This window comes from Aquarana catesbeiana, linkage group LG03 (assembly GCF_042186555.1).
Source record: "Aquarana catesbeiana isolate 2022-GZ linkage group LG03, ASM4218655v1, whole genome shotgun sequence".
Taxonomy (NCBI): domain Eukaryota; kingdom Metazoa; phylum Chordata; class Amphibia; order Anura; family Ranidae; genus Aquarana; species Aquarana catesbeiana.
The window spans coordinates 444,025,294-444,049,029 of NC_133326.1; the positions used below are offsets into that span (position 1 = coordinate 444,025,294).

Sequence of the window (23,736 nt, forward strand, 5' to 3'; positions counted from 1 at the left end):
ATAACACATAATGTATAGTTAAGGTATCCTTACGTTTTATATATTCACTCCTTCTATGTCCTCACTTTCGCAACCCATTACTGTCTCTCTTATTTCCACTCACACAAACTTGTAAAACCATAATTCAGGCTTAATCCTGCAGCACACTAAATATATTTTACCATGATGGTAATCAGATTATGTCTGAACCTCTGACAACTGTCTAAAATCTATGCGCACCTTTAATATCGCCTACATCTTTCAAGAGATATATAAAAATGCCATAGCATGGAACTATGTACTCTGATATGACATGGCAAGATACCAATGCCTGAGAGAAGTCTGTAATATGTATTGATATTACCAGGCATGCAAAAAACAGTGAGCCTACAGCTTGCCAATCAATGGACTGATAACATTTTATGAATACTAAAGAATATTTTTATCTGCCCAGATTTTGACTCTGTAAAAAGATTACTACAAGATTTTATTAAGGTCTAACACACAATCCATGTAAAAGTGGTGTATGTTTATGGTGTGACTGTTCAGACATACAGTTAATGAGCCCCTAAATTGAAAAAAAAAAAAACATCACTACTGGCACCACAAAGCAGGTACCTCTATATATGCGATTATCAGGTATTTTGCCCCTTTCAGAGCCATAAATGCACTAGTATATAAAAATCAACCCATCTTGCCTGGTGGAAAGTCTAGCTGCATCCCATCTCCTAAAACTGACTCTTGAATAGTTAGGCTTCCCCTTAGGGTGATGTGCCAAACTTGATAGTAGGTAGCAGTGGGCAGGGTCATGCTGTTAATCAGGGAAGCTGGGTTTATATATGTATGCTAAAACATCCTGAAACTTGGAGTACCTAGGGTGCTGAATAGGACCATTGACATGTTGGTGCATGCCATGTGGTCCAACGGTGTTCTGTCTGACTTCAGGTCCACTTCCCTACCGCATGTAGTCAAATGACATCCTTGACTTTGTGGGGGGATATCTGAATGATGCCTGCAGCTACAGCCATCATTCAGATATCATTCTTTGCAGCCGGCAATTCTGTGCACGATAAAAATGATCATAGTGGCAGTTCCACCGCTTGATCATTCTTATAGGCGATGGGAGGGGACACCCCCCTCCCGCCGCTATCCGGTGCTTCTCCGGGCTCTCCCGTGCCATCGGGGGGCCCGGAGAAAGAATCGGCTGGTGCCGGATGACGACGATAGAGATTTCTGGTGACCAGATGGTCATCAGTCATCTCTATGACCGTCGGAGGCCCGGGTGCGACGTTATGACGTCACGCCTGGGTTCCCGGATGTCAACAAAGCTGCGATCGCGGCTGTCAGCATGAGATTGGTGAATTTTTTTCTCTTTCTTGATCTCATGATTTCCAGCCTGGAGGAGAGATGTGGGGTCTCATTAACCCCGCATCTCTCCATAAAGAGGACCTGTCACAATAGTTTCCTATTACAAGGAATGTTTACATTCCTTGTAATAGGATAAAAAAGTGATCGAAAAAAAAAAATGTAAAAAAAAGTGTAAAAATAAAAAAAATTAAGTAAAATAAAAAAAAAAAATTAAAACGCCCCTGTCCCCGGTAGCTTGTGCTCAGAAGCGAACGCACATGCAAGTCTCACCCACATATGTAAACGCCATTCAAACCACACATGTGAGATATTGATGCATGCGCTAGAGCGTGTGCAACAATTCTAGCACTAGACCTCCTCTGCAACTCTAAACTGGTAACCTGTAAAAATTTTCAAAGCGTTGCCTATGGAGATTTTTAAGTACCAAAGTTTGGCACCATTCCATGAGTGTGCACAATTTTAAAGCATGACATGTTAGGTATCTATTTACTCAGCATAACATCATCTTTCACATTATACAAAAAAATTGGGCTAAGTTTACTGTTTTGTTATATTTTAATTCATGAAACCGTTTTTTTTTTCCCAAAAAAAGGCGTTTCAAAAATTATTGCGCAAATACCGTGCAAGATAAAAAGTTGCAATGACTGCCATTTTATTCCCTAGGGTGTCTGCTAAAAAAACACATATAATGTTTTGGGGGTTCTGAGTAATTTTCTAGCAAAAAAAATGATGATTTTTACATGTAGGAGAGAAGTGCCAGACTAGGCCTTGTATGGAAGTGGTTAAATTAGGCCATGCATGATCTGACTTTCAGTTAGAGGCCAAGCTTCCCCAGAAACACTTGGCAACATTTGGCCATTTAAGTGCCCTACCAGTCCAAAATACTTTCTGCCATGCTATAAATTATTTCGCACAACTTTTTAATTACAAAAGAAACATAGCATACATTTAGCTAGCTGGATTAAAAGGGGAGATAAGAACTGAGCAATTCAGATTGGGAGCTACCAATATTATCTATAGATTTAAGCTATGTTTATACATTATCAGAATTGTCATGATATGAAAACAAGATAACTGATAGCTGTAAAAGTTTTAAGTAATCAAAACATTTCTCAGAGAGTGCAATGAGATAACATATAATTTGTGGTCAACCACATAAGATTTAAAACACAGGTAAATAGACTATATTAGCATTACTCAGGAAAAAGTTTTTATTCTGGATAAATTCCATTATGTGAAGAACATCATTGTGTTGCAAGGAATTTTAACCTTGATTGTATATGGAAGAGCCCTGGGGCCATCATAAAAAAAAAAAAACTGAATTCTGACTTTGAAACTCAGAATTCTGAGATTGAAATTCAGAATTGTAAGTTTAAAAAAAAAAACAGAATTCTGAGATTCAAAGTCAGAATTCTGAGTTTGAAAGTCAGAATTCTGAGATTCAAAGTCAGAATTCTGACTTTCAAACTCAGAATTCTGAGATTCAAAGTCAGAATCGTGAGTTTAGAAAAAAAAAAAAAAATCTAACGAATTCTGAGATTAAAAGTCAGAATTCTGAGATTTAAAGTCAGAATTCTGAGATTTAAAGTCAGAATTCTGAGTTTCAAAGTCAGAATTCTGAGTTTAAAAGTCAGAATTCTGAGATTAAAAGTCAGAATTCTGAGATTTAAAGTCAGAATTCTGAGATTAAAAGTCAGAATTCTGAGTTTCAAAGTCAGAATTCTGAGTTTCAAAGTCAGAATTCTGAGATTTAAAGTCAGAATTCTGAGATTAAAAGTCAGAATTCTGAGATTTAAAGTCAGAATTCTGAGATTAAAAGTCAGAATTCTGAGTTTCAAAGTCAGAATTCTGAGTTTCAAAGTCAGAATTCTGAGATTAAAAGTCAGAATTCTGAGATTAAAAGTCAGAATTCTGAGATTAAAAGTCAGAATTCTGAGATTTAAAGTCAGAATTCTGAGTTTATAAATATAGTAGTCTCTATTAGGAAGATTTTAGGACCAATGAGCAATAATGTAGTAACACCCACAGATCATCATTCTGCAGACATACATGTCTTCTGCTCTGTATATGGATATATAAATCTATCTTATTAACAGCACACAGTACAGGGAAGCAGGCAGTGCTGGGTTCTCTGGTTCTATGACTGTACTAATAGTTCCTATGTTTGCTGTCTTATCCTTCTTCTCTGTGATCTGCTCTAACATAAAGAGCCATGCTGAAAACGTGTATTGTGTGTGAGTGGGGGGGACACAGCTTCCATAGATAACAGAACACAATGGCCAGCACCCCTCTGCACCCCAACTTGTAGAAAACATTGCACTATTGCCCCTACATTGGGGAATTGTGAATCGCTAGAAGGCAGCAGGACAATGTGTGTCTATGGTTATAACGGATTAATCATAGCAATTACTTGTCTGGAATAATAGAGGTGTTTCACACACAATTAACCTCATGTTAAATGTAAAAGGATGCTCAAACAACTAATGAGAGTTAGTGTAGTGGTTAGAGCAGCAGGCTTACAGTGGTGAAGTTGTGGGTTCTAATCTGGGTGAGACTATGGTTTTTATCTAAATATATTTAAAATAAGAGATTTGCGAGGGCTTAAATTGTATTTGGGCTTAAATTGTATTTTATTAATATATCCAAACTGATCCCAATAGAACACAATGGCCAGCACAGCACAGCTCTGCACCCCAACTTGTAGGACACATTGCACTATTGCCCCTACATTGGGGAATTGTGAATGACTAGAAGGCAGCAGGACAATTACTCGTCTGGACTAATAGAGGTGTTTTACATACAATTAACCTCATATTAATCATAAAAGCAAGAAAAATCAACTAATAAGAGTTTAGTGTAGTGGTTAGAGCAGCAAGCTTATATTGTTAAAGTTTTGGGTTCTAATCCTGCTGAGAGTATGTTTTTTATATAAATATATTTTAAAATATGAGATAGCGAGGGCTTAAATTGTATTTTATTAATATATCCAAACTGATCCCAAGGTATATTAACAAAGACACACTGATATATTGAGCACACAAAACAAATATGCTGACTAGTATTAATTAGAGTAGGATTTTTTTATTACAAATATGTGTATATATTAGGGTGATTAGTGTGACATCTATAGTGTTCCCCAGAGGTAGTTACCAATTTCAGTAGACTGTCACTGGGTAAAAATGTCCCCATCCCCCCACAGGTCCCAAAAGACTACTACAAGCTGCAGGGCGATCTGGAAGCAGCACATGCACACAATGTTGAGGGGTGCTTATTTTCAACTGAGGCAGAATATCATTCTACAACAGCAGAGGCTAGGTGGTGCACCCCCTGGGACAGACAGATTGGTATGTCCTGCTGTGCAGAGGCACAAGTTTATAAAAGCAGCAGTGACATGTGGCTTCGCTGCGTGTGGCGGGAAGGAAGCTGGAAGAATACCGCGGAGGAGGGTCTGTCCTTATACACGCAGCCCCCCGCCTTTGTGGCTATCCCTCACCACCACAAATTCAGGTAGGCAGTGATGGCAGAGTTTGAGAAATCTTTTGTTTGCTTAGTTAGGACAAGAAGGGACTATTCAGTCGGGCACTGTGATATAGGAACATGTTAACGGGGACTTGAAGGAGGCACTGTTAGGGAGGCTCACTAGATAGGGGCAATGTGAATGGGGCCCCTGGATCGGGTCACTCTGAGAAATTCTGATCTATATGAGAACTGTGATATAGGGGTGCTCCTGATCTGGGTACTTTGTGAATGGAGGAATCCTGATCTATATGGATACTGTTTTAAGGGGGCATTCCTAATCTACACACTCTAAGGTGGCCAATCAACTGATGAAATCCTCCAGGATCCCCTCATTTATAAAATATATGTCTCTTAATATCCTATGTGAAAAAAATGATGTAGGTGTAAATGGTGTGGTAGAAATTACAGAACCTCCCTGATAAAAAAAAAAAATCATGGCTATGACTGCCAAACTCCATTAACATCTTAAAAATTTGATATGGGACACACCAAGCTGTATCAAAGCTATACATATATAAAAAAAAATATATGAGTGACATCGGAATAATTAAAACTTTTGGCCAAGAGGTATAGAATCAAACTAGTACTGCTACCACTGGTAAATGAAGGCACCTCTCTTCTAACATACAGTGCATCTTCAACATTATATTGCAGCCTGATACTACAGTTGTTTAACCCTTTTTCCTACCTGGCCCATACGCCATACAGACCTGAATGGGGGGTGGTGGTTTACACACACATGTGTTTACCTGACAAGCAGACTGTCTCCTATCAGATTGAAGCATTTGGGCAGCTGTGCTGCCACCTGATTGATTTCACACATACCCGGGTTACCTGCACATGTCCCCACAATGTATCCCAAGTTTTGCTTGCCCATCTGCAGGCCTGGGACCAGCATAGCGGGTGATCCTGGGTAGGTGAGAAGTAGCAGAGGGGACACATGTCCACTCTCCTCCCCTTCTTGTTCCTAACTGCCATGTCAGTTTCCCTGGCCAATACATCCAAAAAAGCATGTGATATAATTCAATCTGCATTGCGTTACATTTAGCGGAGCACAGGGGAGACATTGGGGGGCCTTTTACCCCTTGAATGTCTCACTAAAGAGAACCGGTCACCAAAAAAATCATCACATGGTGGATAAAAAAACATTAAGTGAATGGAAATTTTTGTAAATTGTAAAAAAAAATTGTTGCACCCAAGCCTATATAATCCTTTCTCAGAAAAATGTCAAGGCATCCCCCCCACCCCACATATATGCATGTACTAACGTAAAGTGGTGTTCCACCCAAAAAAAAAATGCATTAAAAAATCCTAAAAAAAAAAAATAAAAAAAAACATTTGGAATTTTTTTTTTTTTACTCACCTCTAAATGCCTGTTGCTAGGTGGTCCCTCGTAGTCTGCGTCTTTTAGTGCCTGGGCTGCTGATATCACTTCCCCCTCGACATAGGAAGGGCTCAGCTCTGCTCCCTCCCTCCTGTCAATCATCTGGGACCCATTACAGGTGACTGAGCGCAGCGCCGCATGCGCAGTGGGTGCCCAGCTGTGAAGCCACAGCCCGGCGTCCACAGTTGCAATGCCGGCACCGCCGAACGGAGGGGGAGACAAGCGGGTCTTCGATCACCCGCATCGCTGGACCCAGGGACAGGTAAGTGTCCAATTAAAAGTCAGCAGCTGCAGTATTTGTAGCTGCTGACTTTTAATTTTTTTTTTATTATTATTAATGGGCCCTCCTCTTTAACCACCTCAATACTGGGCATTTTCACCCCCTTCCTGCCCAAGCCATTTTTCAGCTTTCAGCGCTGTCGCACTTTGAATGACAATTGCGCGGTCATACAACTCTGTACCCAGATGAAATTGTTATCATTTTTTCCCCACAAATAGAACTTTCTTTTGGTGGTATTTGATCACCTCTGCAGTTTTTATTTTTTACGTTATAAACTAAAGAAGAGCGACAAGTTTGAAAAAAAACACAATATTTTTTACTTTTTGCGATAATAAATATCCAATTTTTTTTCTGTAAAACACATTTTTTCCTCAGTTTAGGCCGATATGTATTCTACATATTTTTGGTAAAAAAAATCGCAATAAGCGAATGATTGGTTTGCGCAAAAGTTATAGCGTCTACAAAATAGGGGATAGATTTATAACATTTTTATTTTTTTTTTATTTTTTTACTAGTAATGGCGGCGATCTGTGATTTTTATCGTGACTGCAATATTGCGGCGGACACATCGGACACTTTTGACACATTTTTGGGACCATTCATATTTATACAGCGATCCATGCTATAAAAATGCACTGATTACTGTATAAATGTGACAGGCAGTGAAGGGGTTAACACTAGGTGGTGATTGAGGGGTTAACTGTGTTGCTAGGGAGTGTTTCTAACTATAGGGGGTGGGGACTCACTAGGGGAGGAGACCGATCGGTGTTCCTGTGTACTGGGAACATACCATCGGTCTCCTCTCCTCTGACAGGACCGTGGATCTGTGTGTTTACACACACAGATCCACGGTCTTGCTGTGTTACCGGAAATCGCGGGTGCCCAGTGACACGGCGCGCACGAGCGCCCCCTGGTGGGCCGGGAAAGCAAGGCCGTCATAGGACGTCTGCCCGCAACGAGAGCTGCGCCGCCTGGCCGTCAATTGACAGCCGGCAGTCAGCAAGCAGTTAAACACACATGGGGATACCTACACTTGAAAATGTTGACTACACTACACATGTTACATATCACCACACATGCTGGAGTGAGAGCAATAATTCTAGCACCAGACGTCCTCTGTAACACCAAACTGCTCACCTGTAGGGGTTTTTTAAAGTGTCACCTATTAAAAAATATAGGCTACTGAAGTTTGTTTCCCTTTCACAGGCGCAGGCAAATTTAAGGTTTGACATGTTGGGTATCTATTTACTCGGTGCAACTTCAGCCTTTATATTTTACCCAACAATTGGGTCATTTATTGCGTTTGTGTTACTTAGTAACATAGTAACTTTGCTTTTGTTTTTTAATACTATGTGGTAATATTGTGTGCCATAAAAAATGGAACTACCACTATTTTTATTCTCCAGGGTGTCTGCTTTCCAAAAATGTTTGGGGTTTTATATAATCTTCATGCCTAAAATTGTGTGAAAAAAGGACACTGGCAGCTAAAGGGTTAAATTCATTTTTTTTTCTCAATCTAAACTCAGTACCCCAATGGCAAGGTGAAAACATAATTTTAAAAATGTTAGCAAATTCATGAGAAAGGAAAAATGGAAATATCACATTGGCAAAAGTATTCAGACCCTTGGAAGCAACACTTGAAATTTAGCTCAGGTGCCTTCCATTTTGCTTGATCGTTGCTGAGATGCTTCTATACCTTGATTGGAGTCCACCTGTGGTAAATTAGATTGATTGGACATGATTTGGAAAGGCACACACCTCTGTATAAGGCCCCTTTCACACGAGGCGGACTCCATTTCTACGGAGCCCGCCTCTGTCCGCCGGCTCAGTGGGAGATCTGTCCGTTGATCTCCGCTGAGCCGGCGGATGACAGGTCCCTCTCTGCTCACTAAGCGGGGAGGGGCTTGTCAGGCGCCGCTGTCGCCTATGGAGGGATCGGATGAAAACGGACGGCGTGTCCGTTTTCGTCAGATCTCACCCGATCCGATCCGCCAGCGATGGACCTGGACGTAGGGCCATCCGTCTGCTTTTAGTGGATCGGACGGGGTCGGATGTCAGTGGACATGTCTCCGCTGACATCCGACGCTCCATAGACTAACATGGAGCGCCCGTTCAGATCCGCTGTCAAAACTGACAGGTGGACCTGAACGGTCCGATCGTGTGAAAGGGGCCTAAAAGGCCTCACAGCTGACAGTGCACACTGTTATGGAACAAAAACCATGAGGTCAAAGAAACTGTCTGCAGAGCTTAGAGACATTATTGCAAGGCATAGCTCTGGGGAAGGTTGCAAAACCTTTCTGCTGCAAGAGCAGTGGTTCTCAACCCTGCCCTCAAGTACCCCCAACAGGCCATGTTTTGGGAATTTCTCTTAAAATAGCTGTACAAAATACCAAACATTGACTCTGATTTAAAGCACCTGTGCAAGATAAAGGAAAACCTGCAAACATTCCCTGTTGGGGGTACTTGAGGACAGGGTTGAGAACCACTGCCCAAGTGCATAGTGGCCTCCATATTTCCTAAATGGAAGTTGTTTGGCACAACCAGGACTCTACCAAGAGCTGGTCACCAAGCCAAACTGAGCAATAAGGTAGAAGGGCCTCAGTAAGAGCCCTTTCACACTGAGGCGTCGGCGGTAAAACGCCGCTATTATTAGCGGCGTTTTACCGTCGGTATGCGGCCACTAGTGGGGCAGCTTAACCCCCTGCTAGTGGTCGAGAAAGGGTTAAATACCACCGCAAAGCACCTCTGCAGAGGCGCTTTGCCGGCGGTATAGCCGCGCCGTCCCATTGATTTCAATGGGCAGGAGCGGTATACACTCCGCTCCGAAGATGCTACTAGCAGGACCTTTTTTTACTGTCCTGCCAGCGCATCGCTCCAGTGTGAAAGCAGCGGCACTTTCGGGTCGGTTTGCAGGCGCTATTATTAGCGCAATAGCGCCTGCAAACCGCCCCAGTGTGAAAGGGCTCTAAGAGAAGTGACTATGAACCTGATGGTCACGCTGACTGACTTCCAGAGTTTCTGTGTGGAGATGGACAAGGTTCTAAACCAGTGGTTCTCAACTCCTGTCCTCTGGACCCATTAACAGACCAGATTTTAAAGGGGTTGTAAAGGAAAATTTTTTTTTTTTTAAAAAATAACACATGTTATACTTACCTTCACTGTGCAGCTCGTTCTGCACAGAGTGGCCCCGAACCTGGTCTTCTGGGGTCCCTCGGCGGCTGTTTCAGCTCCTCCCCGCAAGCATTAACCACCTTAATGTGAGCTCCCTCGCATGGTGGTGAGTGCTTGCGGGCGCGCTCCCGTGATACAGCCGGCGGCTATAGCCGCTCACTGTATCACTCGGCCCCGCCCCCCAGCACGCTGCGTCATTGGATGTGATTGACAGCAGCGCAAGCCAATGGCTGCGCTGCTTCCAATCCATCCACTGTAGCCAATCAGCGGCCAGGGTGAGCGGAGGAATAGCTGTCGGGAACGCAAAGCTGACTTTCGAAGCGTCAGGTAAGTAAAACGGGGGGGCTGGGGGCGGCGGTATTGTCAGAAGTTTTTTCACCTTAATGCATAGAATGTCTGAATAGGGGTCTGAATACTTTATGAATCCACTGTATGCACCTTCAACTGTATAATTCAAAAGGGCAAAAGTCCATAGGCATGAAGTGTCCAATCCAAATTTGGTATATAGAAAACACTCAAATATTGCTGTGTGGATGCATCAGCCAATTAACATCACCAACCACCATACTTTTCAGATGAATGGTTGTCCTTGGACACATTGGCTATAGAGTGTCTCCCATGTAAATATACAGCAATAATATATGGTGAAATAGCACTATTGTAGTAGAATAGTTCTTCAAGATGCCAAATTCCAGTCACTGAAATCTAAGGGACCACTCCTAATATGTATGGGCACTTTGGTCTAAGGGTGTACTATTGATTTATATGGCATTGTGATCTAATTGGACACTCCTGATCTTATACGGTAGTATGTGATCTTAGAGGATAATTATAATCTATATGGGCCCTCTAAAGGTGGATTTTTATTTGGGGGAAGATTCTAAACCGCATGCAGTAATGTTTATAGTAGTGTATACTGTAATGTTTGTGGTAGAGCACCATACTGTAAATTTTTTTGTGGAGCAAACTGCCCATCAATAAAAAGGGACATACCAACTACCAGTATAAGGGGGTAGGGGGGCACAATGCACAACCACTGTGCTACAACCGCAAATGCACACATTTGGAAGGAGGTTGTGATATGACCCCCTTCACTTAAATTGGTTGCGTTCAACAGCGGTACCACCCACCAAATGCAATATGCCATTAAATATTAGCGGTGGATGCAAAGCAAACATCACAGCCGAAGCAGGTGTACAGTATTGAGGGGCAGTAAAACCATGGCTCAACTGCTTGGCACAGTGGTGTAGTGGATAGCACTCTCGCTTAGCAGTAAAAAGGGTCACTGGTTTGAATCCCAACCACAACACTACCTGCCTGGAGTTTGCATGTTCTCCCTGTGCCTGCGTGGGTTTCCTCCAGGTACTCCGGTTTCCTCCCACACTCCAAAGACATGCTGGTAGATTAATTAGATCCTGTCTAAATTGTCCCTAGTATGTATGAATGGGAGTTAGGGACCTTAGATTGTAAGCTCCTTGAGGGTAGGGACTGATGTCAGTGTATAATTGACAGTGCTATTATAAGTAACTGAAATAATAATAATCCTTTTACTGCCCTCCAGCCACCTGTGTCTGCAAGCCCCTAGAAGCCCACTGTCCACCAATGTAAAGGGGCACATTAGGTATGGATTACCAACATGAGTGGTTATGCTGAGCACCAATGTAAGAGGAAGCACTGGGCAGCTAATGTTGTACATAGTCCTAATGCCAAAATTCAATATGCTACCTCAGTCCTGCAACGGATCAAAAAACTCACGGATCGGATCGATCCTCGGATCAGAGTCACGGATCGGATCATTTTCGGATCAGCAAAAAAAACGAAAAAAAAAGACAAATCTTGTTACACCCACCGGAGTTTTAGATTTAAAAGCTATTTTCCACACAAAACGGAGTTTATATGCATAAATACAGTATTTGTAGATCGGACGGACTGTTTAGATGTTAGATTTTAAAAGCAACAGCAAACCTGCTGACCTTACATGGTTGCTAATGTGACAGAACACCTCTGATTTTCACATTTAACATTAAATGTGAAAATCAGAGGTGTTCTGTCACATTAGCAAATACTGTATTTATGCATATAAGCTCCGTTTTGTGTGGAAAATAGCTTTAAAATCTAAAACTCTGGTGGGTGTAAGATGTCCGCTTGCCCCCTTCTAACTCTATCATTACAGTACTGTGCAAAGGAGTGTGGGGTGTAGCAAGATGGCGACGACGAAACGTCACTTCCTGACGATACAGCGGCTGCCGCCGGGTGTACCAAGATGGCCGCCGCTCCGGAGCTAGGCCGAAGCCGCGGCCTTTCCTATGGCCGAGGCAGGCGAGCTCTCCGCGGATCGGCACATCCGCGGAACGCTCGCCTGCCTCGAACGGATCATGGATCAGTGACGATCCGTTGCACCCCTAGTCCTGACCTTCATCATTGCATATGCTATGTTATGTGACTTAATGAAGAGGGCACACAGCATAGTCCTCGCTGCTCTACTCCTAATGCTCTGTTGTATGTTAAGTAGTCCTGAATACTGCACCATATATATTTTGTACATTATCATGTTCTGACATGTACATTATTTACACTGTTGTATATTGCATAGTATTGATCACTCCATATTCTATTTTGTTTGTTATAGTCCAAACAGCCATGCTGTTTATTCAAACATAGACGGAGAAACACATTTGGCAGAACTAACTCTGTGACGTCATCACGCTGAGGTTCACTGGATGACATTGCGGCCAATCTGCAACAGTGTTTGTGAAATGGCTGTTTCCGAATCTGTGTAAGTGCAATATCTTATGGAATAAATTGAGTATTTTTGTTGCGCTATGAGACTTCTCCCTTTTTAAATTTGATGCATCTGTGTGTTGGAGCTTGTTGCTGGAGTGCTTGCTAATATTTTTCATTAAATTCGGTGGACTTTGCTGCTAATTCTGTTCATTGGGGTCATTGAGCTGTGTGGAGATTCAAGGAAACGTTGGCTCCTCCAAGCCAAACAGAGTTATTACAATTATGCAGCGTACACGCGGCTGGACTTCCCGACAGAAAAAGACTTTTTCTGTCTGCATTTCCGACGGACTCAGATATAGGACATGTTCTAAATCTTTCCGTCGGAAATGCCGACGGAGTTTAGCCCATTGGCAAGTCCGGCCGTGTGTACCGCGGCATTAATCTCTATAATTTGAGATAAGGTCTGGTAAGAGGCCCCATTATCTTACTAGCACTCTGTGCGCTAGAGCACTTTGTATACTGGAACACAGAGCACTTTGTTTTGCACGTGGATGCACTCCATCTCCATAAGACTTTTGATTTATAAGTATGAGTGGTTTATGAATGATTTGTTTTATACCAATACATTTTCATTTTTGACACGTTGGTAATGAATTGCATTTTTCACTGATTTCACGTTTTTAATTATTTTGCTTGATTTGCGCACTTTTGGGTTATTTTTTTTTTTTTTTTAAATAATGTCTTTTTTTATATGCATGAAAGTTCAGTTTGATTTTTTTTTTTTTTTTTTATCACTTAGGGACAGGGTGGATATAAATCAATGATTTTTCAAAAAAAATCTATAAAATCTGATTTTTTTTATTTAAATGTTTTTTTTTTTATATCAAATTTATTTAAATAAAATTCTTTTGAAATAAAATCGATCTAAAAAATGTTTTCTATTTAAGATACATGAATAATTTTGTTTAATCAGCATGAAATGGAACTTAGTTATGTAGCATACGGCTGCATATTCTGCAATATTTAACCACTTTACAACCGGCCCTTAGCCGAATGACGGCTTGCAGGGCGGTTGCTTAACTCTGGGATCACGTCATATGACGTCTTCCCAGAGTTCCCCTCTTGCGCGCCCCCTGGGGCGCGCACCTGAACATATCCGTGACCGCCGGGTCTAGAGGACCCGGCGCATCACGGATCCCGGTAAATGGCCGCTGATCGCGGCCGTTTACCATGTGATCGCTCCGTCAAATGAGATGACGCCGGTTTGTTTACATGTGATCGCTTCGTCATTTGACGGAGCGATCACATGGTAAACGGCCGCGATCAGCGGCCATTTACCGGGATCCGTGATGCGCCGGGTCCTCTAGACCCGGCGGTCACGGATATGTTCCTCTCCTCCCCTCCTGTGTACCGATTGGTACACTGTGAGCGGAGAGGGGGATGGATGGCTGCAGCGCTGTGGGCTGGTTGTGTAGTGCCCAAAGCGCTGCACAGTGACATCCAACCATCCATCCATCCATGCTCAGCCATCCCTAACGCTCTGCAATGCCCTGCAATACTCTGCAATGCCCCAGAATAATGTGCAATACTCTGCAATACCCCGCAGTACTCTGCAATACCCCGCAGTACTCTGCAATACCCCGCAATACTCTGCAATACCCCGCAATACTCTGCAATACCCCGCAATACTCGGCAATACCCCCGCAATACTCGGCAATACCCCGCAGTACTCTGCAATACCCCACAACACTGTGCAATACGCTGCAATACTCTGCAATACCCCACACCACTGTGCAATACTCTGCAATACCCAGCCATACCCAGTCATACTCTGTGATACCCAGCCATACTCGGCAATACCCCACAATACTCTGCAATACTTGGTGAAACCCAGCCATACTCTGCCATACCCTGCCATGCTTGGCCATGCTCAGCCATACTCGGCCCCTGTATGTGGCCAGGCTGTGGAAGTCTCACACATGTGGTATCGCCGTACTCAGGAGGAGGAGGAGAATCTATTTTGGAGTGTCATTTTTGGTATGTACATGCTATGTGTTAGAAATATTGTATAAATGGACAACTTTGTGTAAAAAAAAAAAAAAATTCATTTTCTTTACACATTTTCCAAAAACTTGTAGAAAAAAATGACAAGTTCAAAAGACTCATTATGCCTCATAGATTATACGTTGGGTTGTTTTCTATCCAAAATAGGGTCATTTTGGGGGCGTTTCCATTGTCCTGGTGCTCCAGGACCTTCAAAAGTGTAAGAGGTAGTCAAGAAATTTGATGTGTAGTTTATGCTCCTAGAACGCCTGATGGGGCTTCCTGCATGTTGGTCCTCTGTATGTGGCCACGCTGTGTAAAAGTCTCACATGTGGTATTGCCATATTCAGAAGGAGTAGTAGAATGTATTTTGGGGTGTAACTTGTGGTATGCATATGCTGTGTGCGAGAAATAACCTGATAATATGACACTTTTGTGAATAAAAAAAAATCCTGCTTTTTCAAAGAATTGTGGGGAAAAAATTACAACTTCAAAAAACTCACCATGCCTCTTACTAAATACCTTGGAATGTCAACCTTCCAAAAAGGGGTCATGGGAGGGGGGGGGGTATTTGTATTGTCCTGGCTTGTTAGGGTCTCAAGAAAGGAGATAGGCCGTCAGTACTTCAGGTGTGATCAATTTTCAGTGATTGGCACCACAGCTTGTAGACTCTATAACTTTCACACAGACCAAATAATATACACCGATTTGGGTTATTTTTTACCAAAGATATGTAGCAGTATAAAATTTGGCCAAAATGTATGAAGAAAAATTCTTAATTTGCAAAATTTTATAACAGAAGCAAAGAAAAATTTATTTTTTACGGAATTTTTGGTCTTTTTTCGTTTATAGCACAAAAAATAAAAAACCCAGTGGTGATTAAATGCCACCAAAAGAAAGCTCTATTTGTGTGAAGAAAGGACAACCATTTCATATGGGTACAGTGTTGCATGACTGAGTAATTGTCATTCAAAGTGTAAGAGCTCTGAAAGCATAAAATTGGTCTGGTTAGGAAGGGGGTTAAAGTGTCCAGTTGTCAAGTGGTTAACTTGGTTTCTTGCCCTGACACCTTGCTAGGGGTTATCGATGCTGGCTCTGACACATGCTGGGCGTTATTACTAGCCCCTCTCACTTGCTGGGGACTCTCATTGCTGGTCCCAGTAAAGCATGTTTTACTTCCACAATCTCTTTAGTATACCTGAAGGCCCTGTTCAATCTATACAAAGTGGAATTGACTATACCAACGGGGTAAACATGGCACACTATGAGATATAGACTGGGAAGAAACACACTTTTTGGAGCACACCCACATGCAAAAAGTGGGTGGCATCTTGTGCGCATTGCATCAGTTCACCCTCTCATGCTTCTGTGAGTGCAGGTGCATAGCACCCTCAAACGATTTGGTCTGGAGCAACTGTACCTTCTAAAGTGCATTTGGTAGTGCCAGGCCTTCATGGTATGTTGGAAAAACACTTCACTTTCTTCTGGGTTATGTTGCACAAGCCAGAAAATCTCTTGTAAAATGAAACTTTTGGATTCTAGTAATTATAATAAATTTGTAATATTTGTTTTTTAGATTAAAAAAGTTGAACATGTCTGAGGAAAATTCTGTAATAGAATTTCTCCGAGATCGTGGACTTCCGGAAGAAACTTTGCAAGTCCTTCAAAACGAAAAGGTTATTTTTGTATTTTATTTTTTAGCTGAACAATAAAAATATTAAAGGGGAAGTCCACCTTAATACTAAAATCTCTACATCTACAGTCTACCACGATCTAAGACTAACCTATCTAGCCCTGTAAAGAGGAAATCACTATACATAAATCTTTTCTGAAGATGATCCAGTCCCACGCTTAGCTGTCAACGGCGGCTTTTCTGCGTAGGCGGGTGCAGATGAGGCAGCCCCATAGTCTATGAGTGACGTCACTCCCCATTCATTTTACAGCAGTTGTCGACTGTGTCCTCTGCAGAGTTTCCGCCTCTGGAGAATGGACCGCATCAGCTTCAAAAAGGTCTGTATAGCAGTTTCTTCCTTATAGGGTTAGATAGGTTAGTCTTAGATCGTCGTTGTCTGTAGATGTAAAGATTTTAGTGTTAGGCTTGACTTCACCCTTAATGTGTGTTGTTTATTTTGAGCTATTGCTAAATGTTGGACGGAAGTTTGCCATAATCTTTGCAGCTATTACCATTTCTAAGGGTCACAAATTATCTTTGTAAGTTAGCTCCAGGTTTTTTTATTTTGGACGAGTATGCCAGATGTATGTGTTTCATTGTAGCACAGAATTTTAGAAACCTTGGTAAAACTAGCTGGCAGTAATTGTCATTTAAAAGTGGAAGAGTGTTTGCTAGTTATGTAAAGAAAAAACAAGCTTGTGTAATATTTTTCACCATAGATAATTTGTCTGTTGCAGGGAGGTTTGATAAATGATTGTCAAATTATACTTGCTAGTTTTATATGTAGGTGGATATAACTTTATATATTGACTTTTTTATTTTATTTGCTAAATATATTCTTTCATTTTAGATTGACAGAGATATTATACTTCTCATGGAAGACCATTCGCTTTCAAAGTATATTCCATCATATGGAGACAGAATAGCTCTGTTCAACTTCTGTAGGCGATCAGAGCCACTGTCAAAGCGCAAAATGGGCCTTTTTGAAAAATTACGTAACAAAATGAAACTTAGAAAAACCCAACCTGAAAAAAGTCTTCTAAGTAAAGACCATGATGAAGCAGAGATTGAGCCTAAAAAAAAATTGTCTGTAACTCGGATGATTGAAGTAGGTTGGATTAATGAAGTGAAAGGGACACTTAAACAAGTCAGAACTAAACAAGGTGGCGGAACCAGAAAGGTTAAAATGTCTAAGGAGGCTGGAAAGACTGAAATACTACATGAAGCAAAAAAACTTTTTTTTCCTAATGGAAATTCACCAAGAGGAAAAGAATCCCTTTTTACATTTGATGTCTGTGACTTCCAGCAAAATCCTCTTTCTGATGACATTACAATAGGCAAAATGTATGAGCTTGTAAAACTTTCTGTTCTGCGTTTTTACCTGAAAACTGTTATTAAAGCTGATACTGAAGGAGGAGACTCTACCTACTTTCCTTCATTACCCACATCAGTTTGTGTTGGGGCGACTCAAAGTGAGCATTATTCCACAAATAACACACCAGTTTTGATTGAAAATATACTGATGGAAGAAGGTGATATAGCTGTGCAAGCTTCTGCCCTTGGAGAGCTAACCAACAGTGATAATGAAATTAATTTTGGTCCACTAGACACCTCTGATGAAATATTAGAAAGCACTCTTCTATGGTTATCTCCGAGTCCTGCTGAAAATGAAGAGGAATACACGTTAACTATTCACCATGCTAACTGTCTGACCGATATGATCACTGCTTTTAGTAATCCCGAAATTTTAAGGCAAAACATTCATGTAAGACGTCTGTTTCCAGACGGCTCAGAAGAACCTGCATGTGGGTCAGGTGTCATGAGAGATACATTGTGTCATTTTTGGGAGGAATTTTATGAGCGGTGTACTTTAGGAAACAGTTGTAAAGTACCATTCATAAGGCACGACTTTACATATGAAACATGGAAAGCAATTGCCAGAATCATCCTGAAAGGTTACAAAGATTGTGGGTACCTTCCTATAAAACTTGCGCTTCCGTTCATGCATGAAGTCTTATTTGGAAGTATTTATGCTGACATAATTGAATATTTCTTTGAGTATGTCAGCTATTCCGAAAAAGAAACCCTCGCCACGGCTCTGGACACGTTTTCAGCAGTTGATGAAGCAGAACTTATGGATGTTCTTGATGATTATGGATGTCGACGTAAAGTAACATCGACCAGTTACAGAGCTACACTGTTTGAGATAGCACACAAAGAATTAATACAAAAACCAATGTTTGTCATTGATGCCTGGAAAGAGATATTACAGGAAATGCAGTTTATTACAGTCGACCTATTATCACAACAATACACAGAACTCCAGCCAACATGTCAAAAAGTTCTGAAGCAGTTAGAATTCCCTATTGCCATGTCGCCAAAGGAAAATGAGGTATCAAAATATCTTAAAAAATACATTAGAGAACTCACTAAAAGCAATTTGTGTAAGTTTCTGAGGTACTGCACTGGCAGTGATTTAAATATGCCTGGGATCATCTACGTGCAATTTGAAGAAATGCCTAGTTTTTCCAGAAGGCCTATTGCCCGTACATGTGGTAGGGTCCTGCATCTTTCTGAAAACTATGAAAATTACCCTGATTTTCGATCAGAATTTAATGGCATACTGGATTGCAATATTTGGGTAATGGAAATTGTCTGAATGCTTTCCATTATGTCTTTCATTTTTTTTGGTCGTATACATCTAATTTCTGCCTTTTTTTTTTTTTTCGTGATTTTTTTTTTTTTTGGGAGGACTACTTTATTTTAATTGCCTAGCTACTTCGGTCCAGTTTGGCACAATGTAAATATGTATATCTGAGGGACTGCAGGGGAAGAAGACATTCACTGTAGTAGTTGGTGCTACTACAATGCTTGCCACTTCTGAATCCTGTGCCAAATGGCTTTTCAGTTGAATAGTGAACTCAGGGGGGTGCTTGCTAGGAAACAAGCTGCCGTTCACAGAGCACCTTGCTTTTTTTTATAACATGGCATTCTCTGATTGGATTAAGTGCATATTGTGATGTCCAAGACCCAATTCTTCATCTACTCCAATCAGAGAATGCTATGAATTGATAAAAATACTAGCCATTTTATAAATGGCAGCAGTGCCAGTGAGCAACCCCTTGTGTTTACCATGTAGAAGGTAAGCTGCTTGGTACAGGTCTCAAAAGATAAAAAGCAGTGCTTGCTTCCACAGCAGTCCCTCAGATATGAAATATGCATACTTATGTTGGTTCAAGTTGGACCAATGTAATAATGAAAATAAAATCATACCTTGTAGGTGTGTCTGAGCAGTTATGGACCTTTATTTAAGATGAGTGCCAACTCCACTGTTTCAGTTTTCACACTTGAGCTTATTCCTGCAGAAAAATATCCAAATGGCAGTATTCTGCCACCGGATCCAGAATGCACAATTGCTTCAAGATGACTTATTAGTTGGTGGACAGTGAGGACAGGCATGTAATTGCATTGATATGTGCTCAGACAATTCCTGCTTCCTCCTAAACCTCAAGAACCATGGCTGTTTTCCTCGTCCCCTGATTCTGAGTCCAGTGGATTTGATGTGAACAACTTCCACCTGGAATTGCCAATTGGGCAGTTTGAGTAGAACCTGACCCAGCCTTTGTCTTGTGTAAAATAGGTGAGGTGCTTAAGTGCACCAATTATAGAATTACAAAGGCAGATGTTGAGGCCCTGATTCATCAAGTGCATGATTCTTAACAAAAAGGCTCTAATGTAAATCTACAGTGACTTTTTCCAAGTTACTGAAAGACTAGATATGGGAGAGTCTACAACTTCAACGATGAAGTCCAGGATTGTCCCACTAGAACAATTTCAGAGTTCACAAACCGTATATTTGTGCACTCTCCTGCTGCACACTAAGGACTTAGAGGACATAAGTCACTGGAAAAAAATACAACTATGTTCACTTGCTGGAGGCAACTGAAGCTGAACATTTCCAAAACACTACAAAATTCATACTATTTTAACTACTGGACAACACTACAGACACCTTTTAATGATTGACTTGCTCCACAGAAGTCTGTACTCACGGTCACCTGACCCTGCCAGAACATGTGATGTTCTTGGTTGTATCCATTATTAATCTCAGAAAAATGAGATCTTATGTCAGGCATGGATTAAGGGTCTGGGAGAGTTTGATGGTGCACAAACAAATCTTGAGGATACTGATCCTTTAAATCTGACTGACTGAAACCTCTGTTAAATGTTCTAGTTCACCCGAAGCTCTCTGAACCCTGCAATCTTTTAGTTCCCACCTTCTCTTGTTCTGCATACATGTGAACTTTATCCTCTTTAGACTACCATTCCCATCTCACTCCTGAGAGAGATGTAAACCCACCTTTGCCCCTTGTTAACACCTGTAACCCACTCAGAAAAACATGGATGTCCTACATGGAGCTTGTATCGTCTATCCCCCTTTGACATTTTCAGCTTGCCTATACAGACTATAGTGTATAGGGGGAGGCAATCTTTTATTGGAACCCCCAGGATCTGTCAGGTTACCACTTTTACAACCTATTGGTGTTCTTCAAAGATTTTGGTGATGTTGCTATCATTCCTCTTTGGACTAGATTGTGGCTAACATGGTATGTCTTTTACAGTGCTTGCAGATGTATTTTTGTAATACTCTTAACATCTGATAGAAACCTTTGATGATCAATGCTTTAATCACATTAAACAATACACATTGGATTTCCAGGGGTTAAGGAGGGTACTTATGTTCATGCTTTGTGTTATGTGGCTATTTTCCGCCATACATTCAATGTTGGGCTCATAGATGTGAATGTGATCTTTTTGGGGAGATGTACTGATGTTTGTGTCTGGCCTGCTCTGATTTCATGCACACGAGTACTTTGCAGTGGGCCTGGCCTTTTGCCTTGACTGTTTTGGGTAGCATTATGCTGGAAATATGGAGAGTTGTAATTTTTGTTTTGTCCTCTGCAATGTCCTTTTATATGCTTATTTTCTAGCATCAGCAGGCAAAGGTGAAGACTTATGTGTGGTGAATGAGTTTAGGGAGATGTCTTTGCATTTGCAAGGTGTGTTTTGGGCTTTTGGACTGATATTCCTAAGACCGTGGTGCTTCAACAAGCAGGTTCCATCTTTATACCTCAGGGGACCCTTTAATTGCCCACGGCTTCTACCTTTGTTCTTTTCATTGTCAGTTATAAATGTTGTCAGTTGATTTGTTGTTCCTAAGTGTGCTTTAGACACTAGTGACCCTTAGACCCCATACACACCATTAGATTTTCTTGAGGTCAAACATTAAGAGTTTCAATTTGTATGCAGTCAGGCAGGCCCTTGCACTACGGGGTCTTAAGTTGACCATAGTTGATTAGAACCATCTGTTAGCGAGCTGATTGTACCCAAGTTGATCCAGCAATCATCTTGTGTACAACCAGCATGTTTACATCCAGTTATTGCCAGCGGCTATAGCCACTAGCAATAATTACTGTGTATTACCAGCACTGACTGTGTTGGAGGAAGTGAGCGTTTTAATTTACTGCAACCCATGGTTTCAGGAAAGAAAATTGCATAATCTTTGGCTTGCCTTAGTTTAAATGTTTCATTAAAGTTGTATTCTGATAAGATGTCTTGTTCTGTTTTGTTCAGATATTGCTTAAGGTCATTTGTACCTATGATCCTGTATGGAATACTGGGAGGGGGGGAATGGAGAAGGCTAGTTCTTGCTGAGCTCCAAAGCACCCTCACCATAGGTCGTCACCCACAGGGTAGTCCTTTTAAATTTAGTGAAGTGGGAGTAGATTCCCACTTATACCCTGCCCACGTTCCACAGCATTATCCTCTGTTTGAACCCCACCTTTCCTAGATCCCCACTTAACTTTTAGATCATTGCTGTCACTGTTCTGTCCCCCCGCCCCCCAAATCTTACTTTCCCTAACCTTTCACCTTTTCTTCTTTTTAACACATTTCCACCAGGCTTCAGCTCACGTTATTTGCCACTTTAAGTTGGAATTTAAAATCAATTATGCATCATTTTGGTAAAATCTTCTCAATCTGTGTGAAAACAGACTACACTTGAAAAGATGGGGGGGTTGAGAGTTAGAGAAAGGTGTTAGCAAGTTATTTAATAGATCCAAAAGGTTATCTGCAAGGTTCTGTGAGGTAAGCATTTTATCACTGTAACTTGTAGTCACTTTAGAGATATCGGAATGCTATTGCTGAGCGCAAATTGCTTCATCCAGAGCAATACCACACTTGTTACCATGCTACCTGTATTTATAGGTACCATCTTTCTCTGACTGTGCTCCTGTATCTCTTTAGTTGGACCTTACCAACCAACCCATGAGATCATGGAACTGGTGACTTAATTTTTCACTTGTTCAGGATCCTGTAAGTTGAGGATCAAGAGGATTTTCATTAAATGTGGCCCTCTACTTAAAAAAAAAAAAAAAAGAAAAAAAAAGGACATTCCAAATAGAAAAACACTTGGGGGATATCCATAACTTAGAGTCTACCCATAAGAAAACATTAGCCCTATCCATTCTTGGTAAAGTAACCATGTTGCAGAAAAGCTTTAGATCGCTTGATTTATATAGTACCAAAGCAAAACAAACAAAATGTAAAGTACTACTAGGAGCATGGTAACAACTGTGGTAAAATGACTACAAGATGGAGGGGATAAAGAGCCTACCTCACAAGATATTGAGGAAACCTTTTGAGTATAATATATGCAGTAACTTGCTAACACTTTTCTCTGACTCTCAGGCATTTCATAACATGTATGTTCTAAACAGTTTTGGACATCTGTTAGAGATATGGTTCTTCTGGTACGGTCTGATTAGGTCCTTTTGAAAGCAGGTAAGGCATATTTTAGGCATATTCATGTTCCAAATGACCCTGCCTTCTTTCTTTAGAATAATACTTATGTAAGGAAAACATATGTAAAGTCAATACTTTCCTCACAGAAAGCAACTAAGAGTTATACTCAAGATTTATAGAAACAACCTTGTCCTCTTTCCATTGCTGTGTGGTTAAAAAAAAATAAACAACCTTTAACAAATGGAAGACTTTATCTCCTATAGCAAAGATAATAAAGAACATTTTGATAGGTGTGGTTCTATTGGTGAAAATTCTGTACTGCCCAGAATACAAATTGCTTCTATAAGACAGTATTCTATATTACTAAATAAATATCCGTTATTGGGCCTTGTCCTACATGCGAGTTGGAGCCTGTCGGAGGAGATCAACCTTCAGCTGTGTGGACCATATTTTTCCCTTGCATTCCTTGTGTTTTTCTTCTCTCTCCTACCTGCCTCTACATTTAGATCCTTTTACCCCCTCCCACATCTTGTTGGGTTCCACCTTGCTTCTTCCTCCCATATGTTGTTTATTTAAAAAAACTATACTGGATTGACATGGTTCATAGAACATTTGCATTTCATGCTTTCCTGTTTGATGGACTAGCAAATACATGTTTTTATGGACTATGATTTATAACTTACTGATCTCAATGTTGTCTGAAAACTATTATTTTTGATTTTGTCTCATTTATCTTGTGAATGTTGTATAACTTTGATTATAAAAAAATTAAAAACATACCTCGAGTTGTAA

General features: G+C 40.9%; 1 protein-coding gene across 1 annotated transcript; it reads left to right on the forward strand.

Moving 5' to 3' along the window:
* Positions 1 to 15,974: 15,974 nt before the first annotated feature.
* LOC141132439 (uncharacterized) lies at positions 15,975 to 23,736 on the forward strand. The gene is made up of 2 exons (XM_073620819.1): positions 15,975 to 16,144; positions 16,991 to 23,736. The coding sequence occupies exons 1-2, from the start codon at positions 16,061 to 16,063 to the stop codon at positions 18,797 to 18,799; spliced, it is 1,893 nt and encodes a 630-aa protein (XP_073476920.1). The 5' UTR covers positions 15,975 to 16,060; the 3' UTR covers positions 18,800 to 23,736.

Coding starts and splice junctions, on each gene's coding strand:
- LOC141132439 (XM_073620819.1), top strand. CDS start 16,061: ATGTCTGAGGAAAATTCTGTAATAGAATTTCTCCGAGATCGTGGACTT. Junction 16,145..16,990: donor AAGTCCTTCAAAACGAAAAG/GTTATTTTTGTA, acceptor CTTTCATTTTAG/ATTGACAGAGATATTATACT.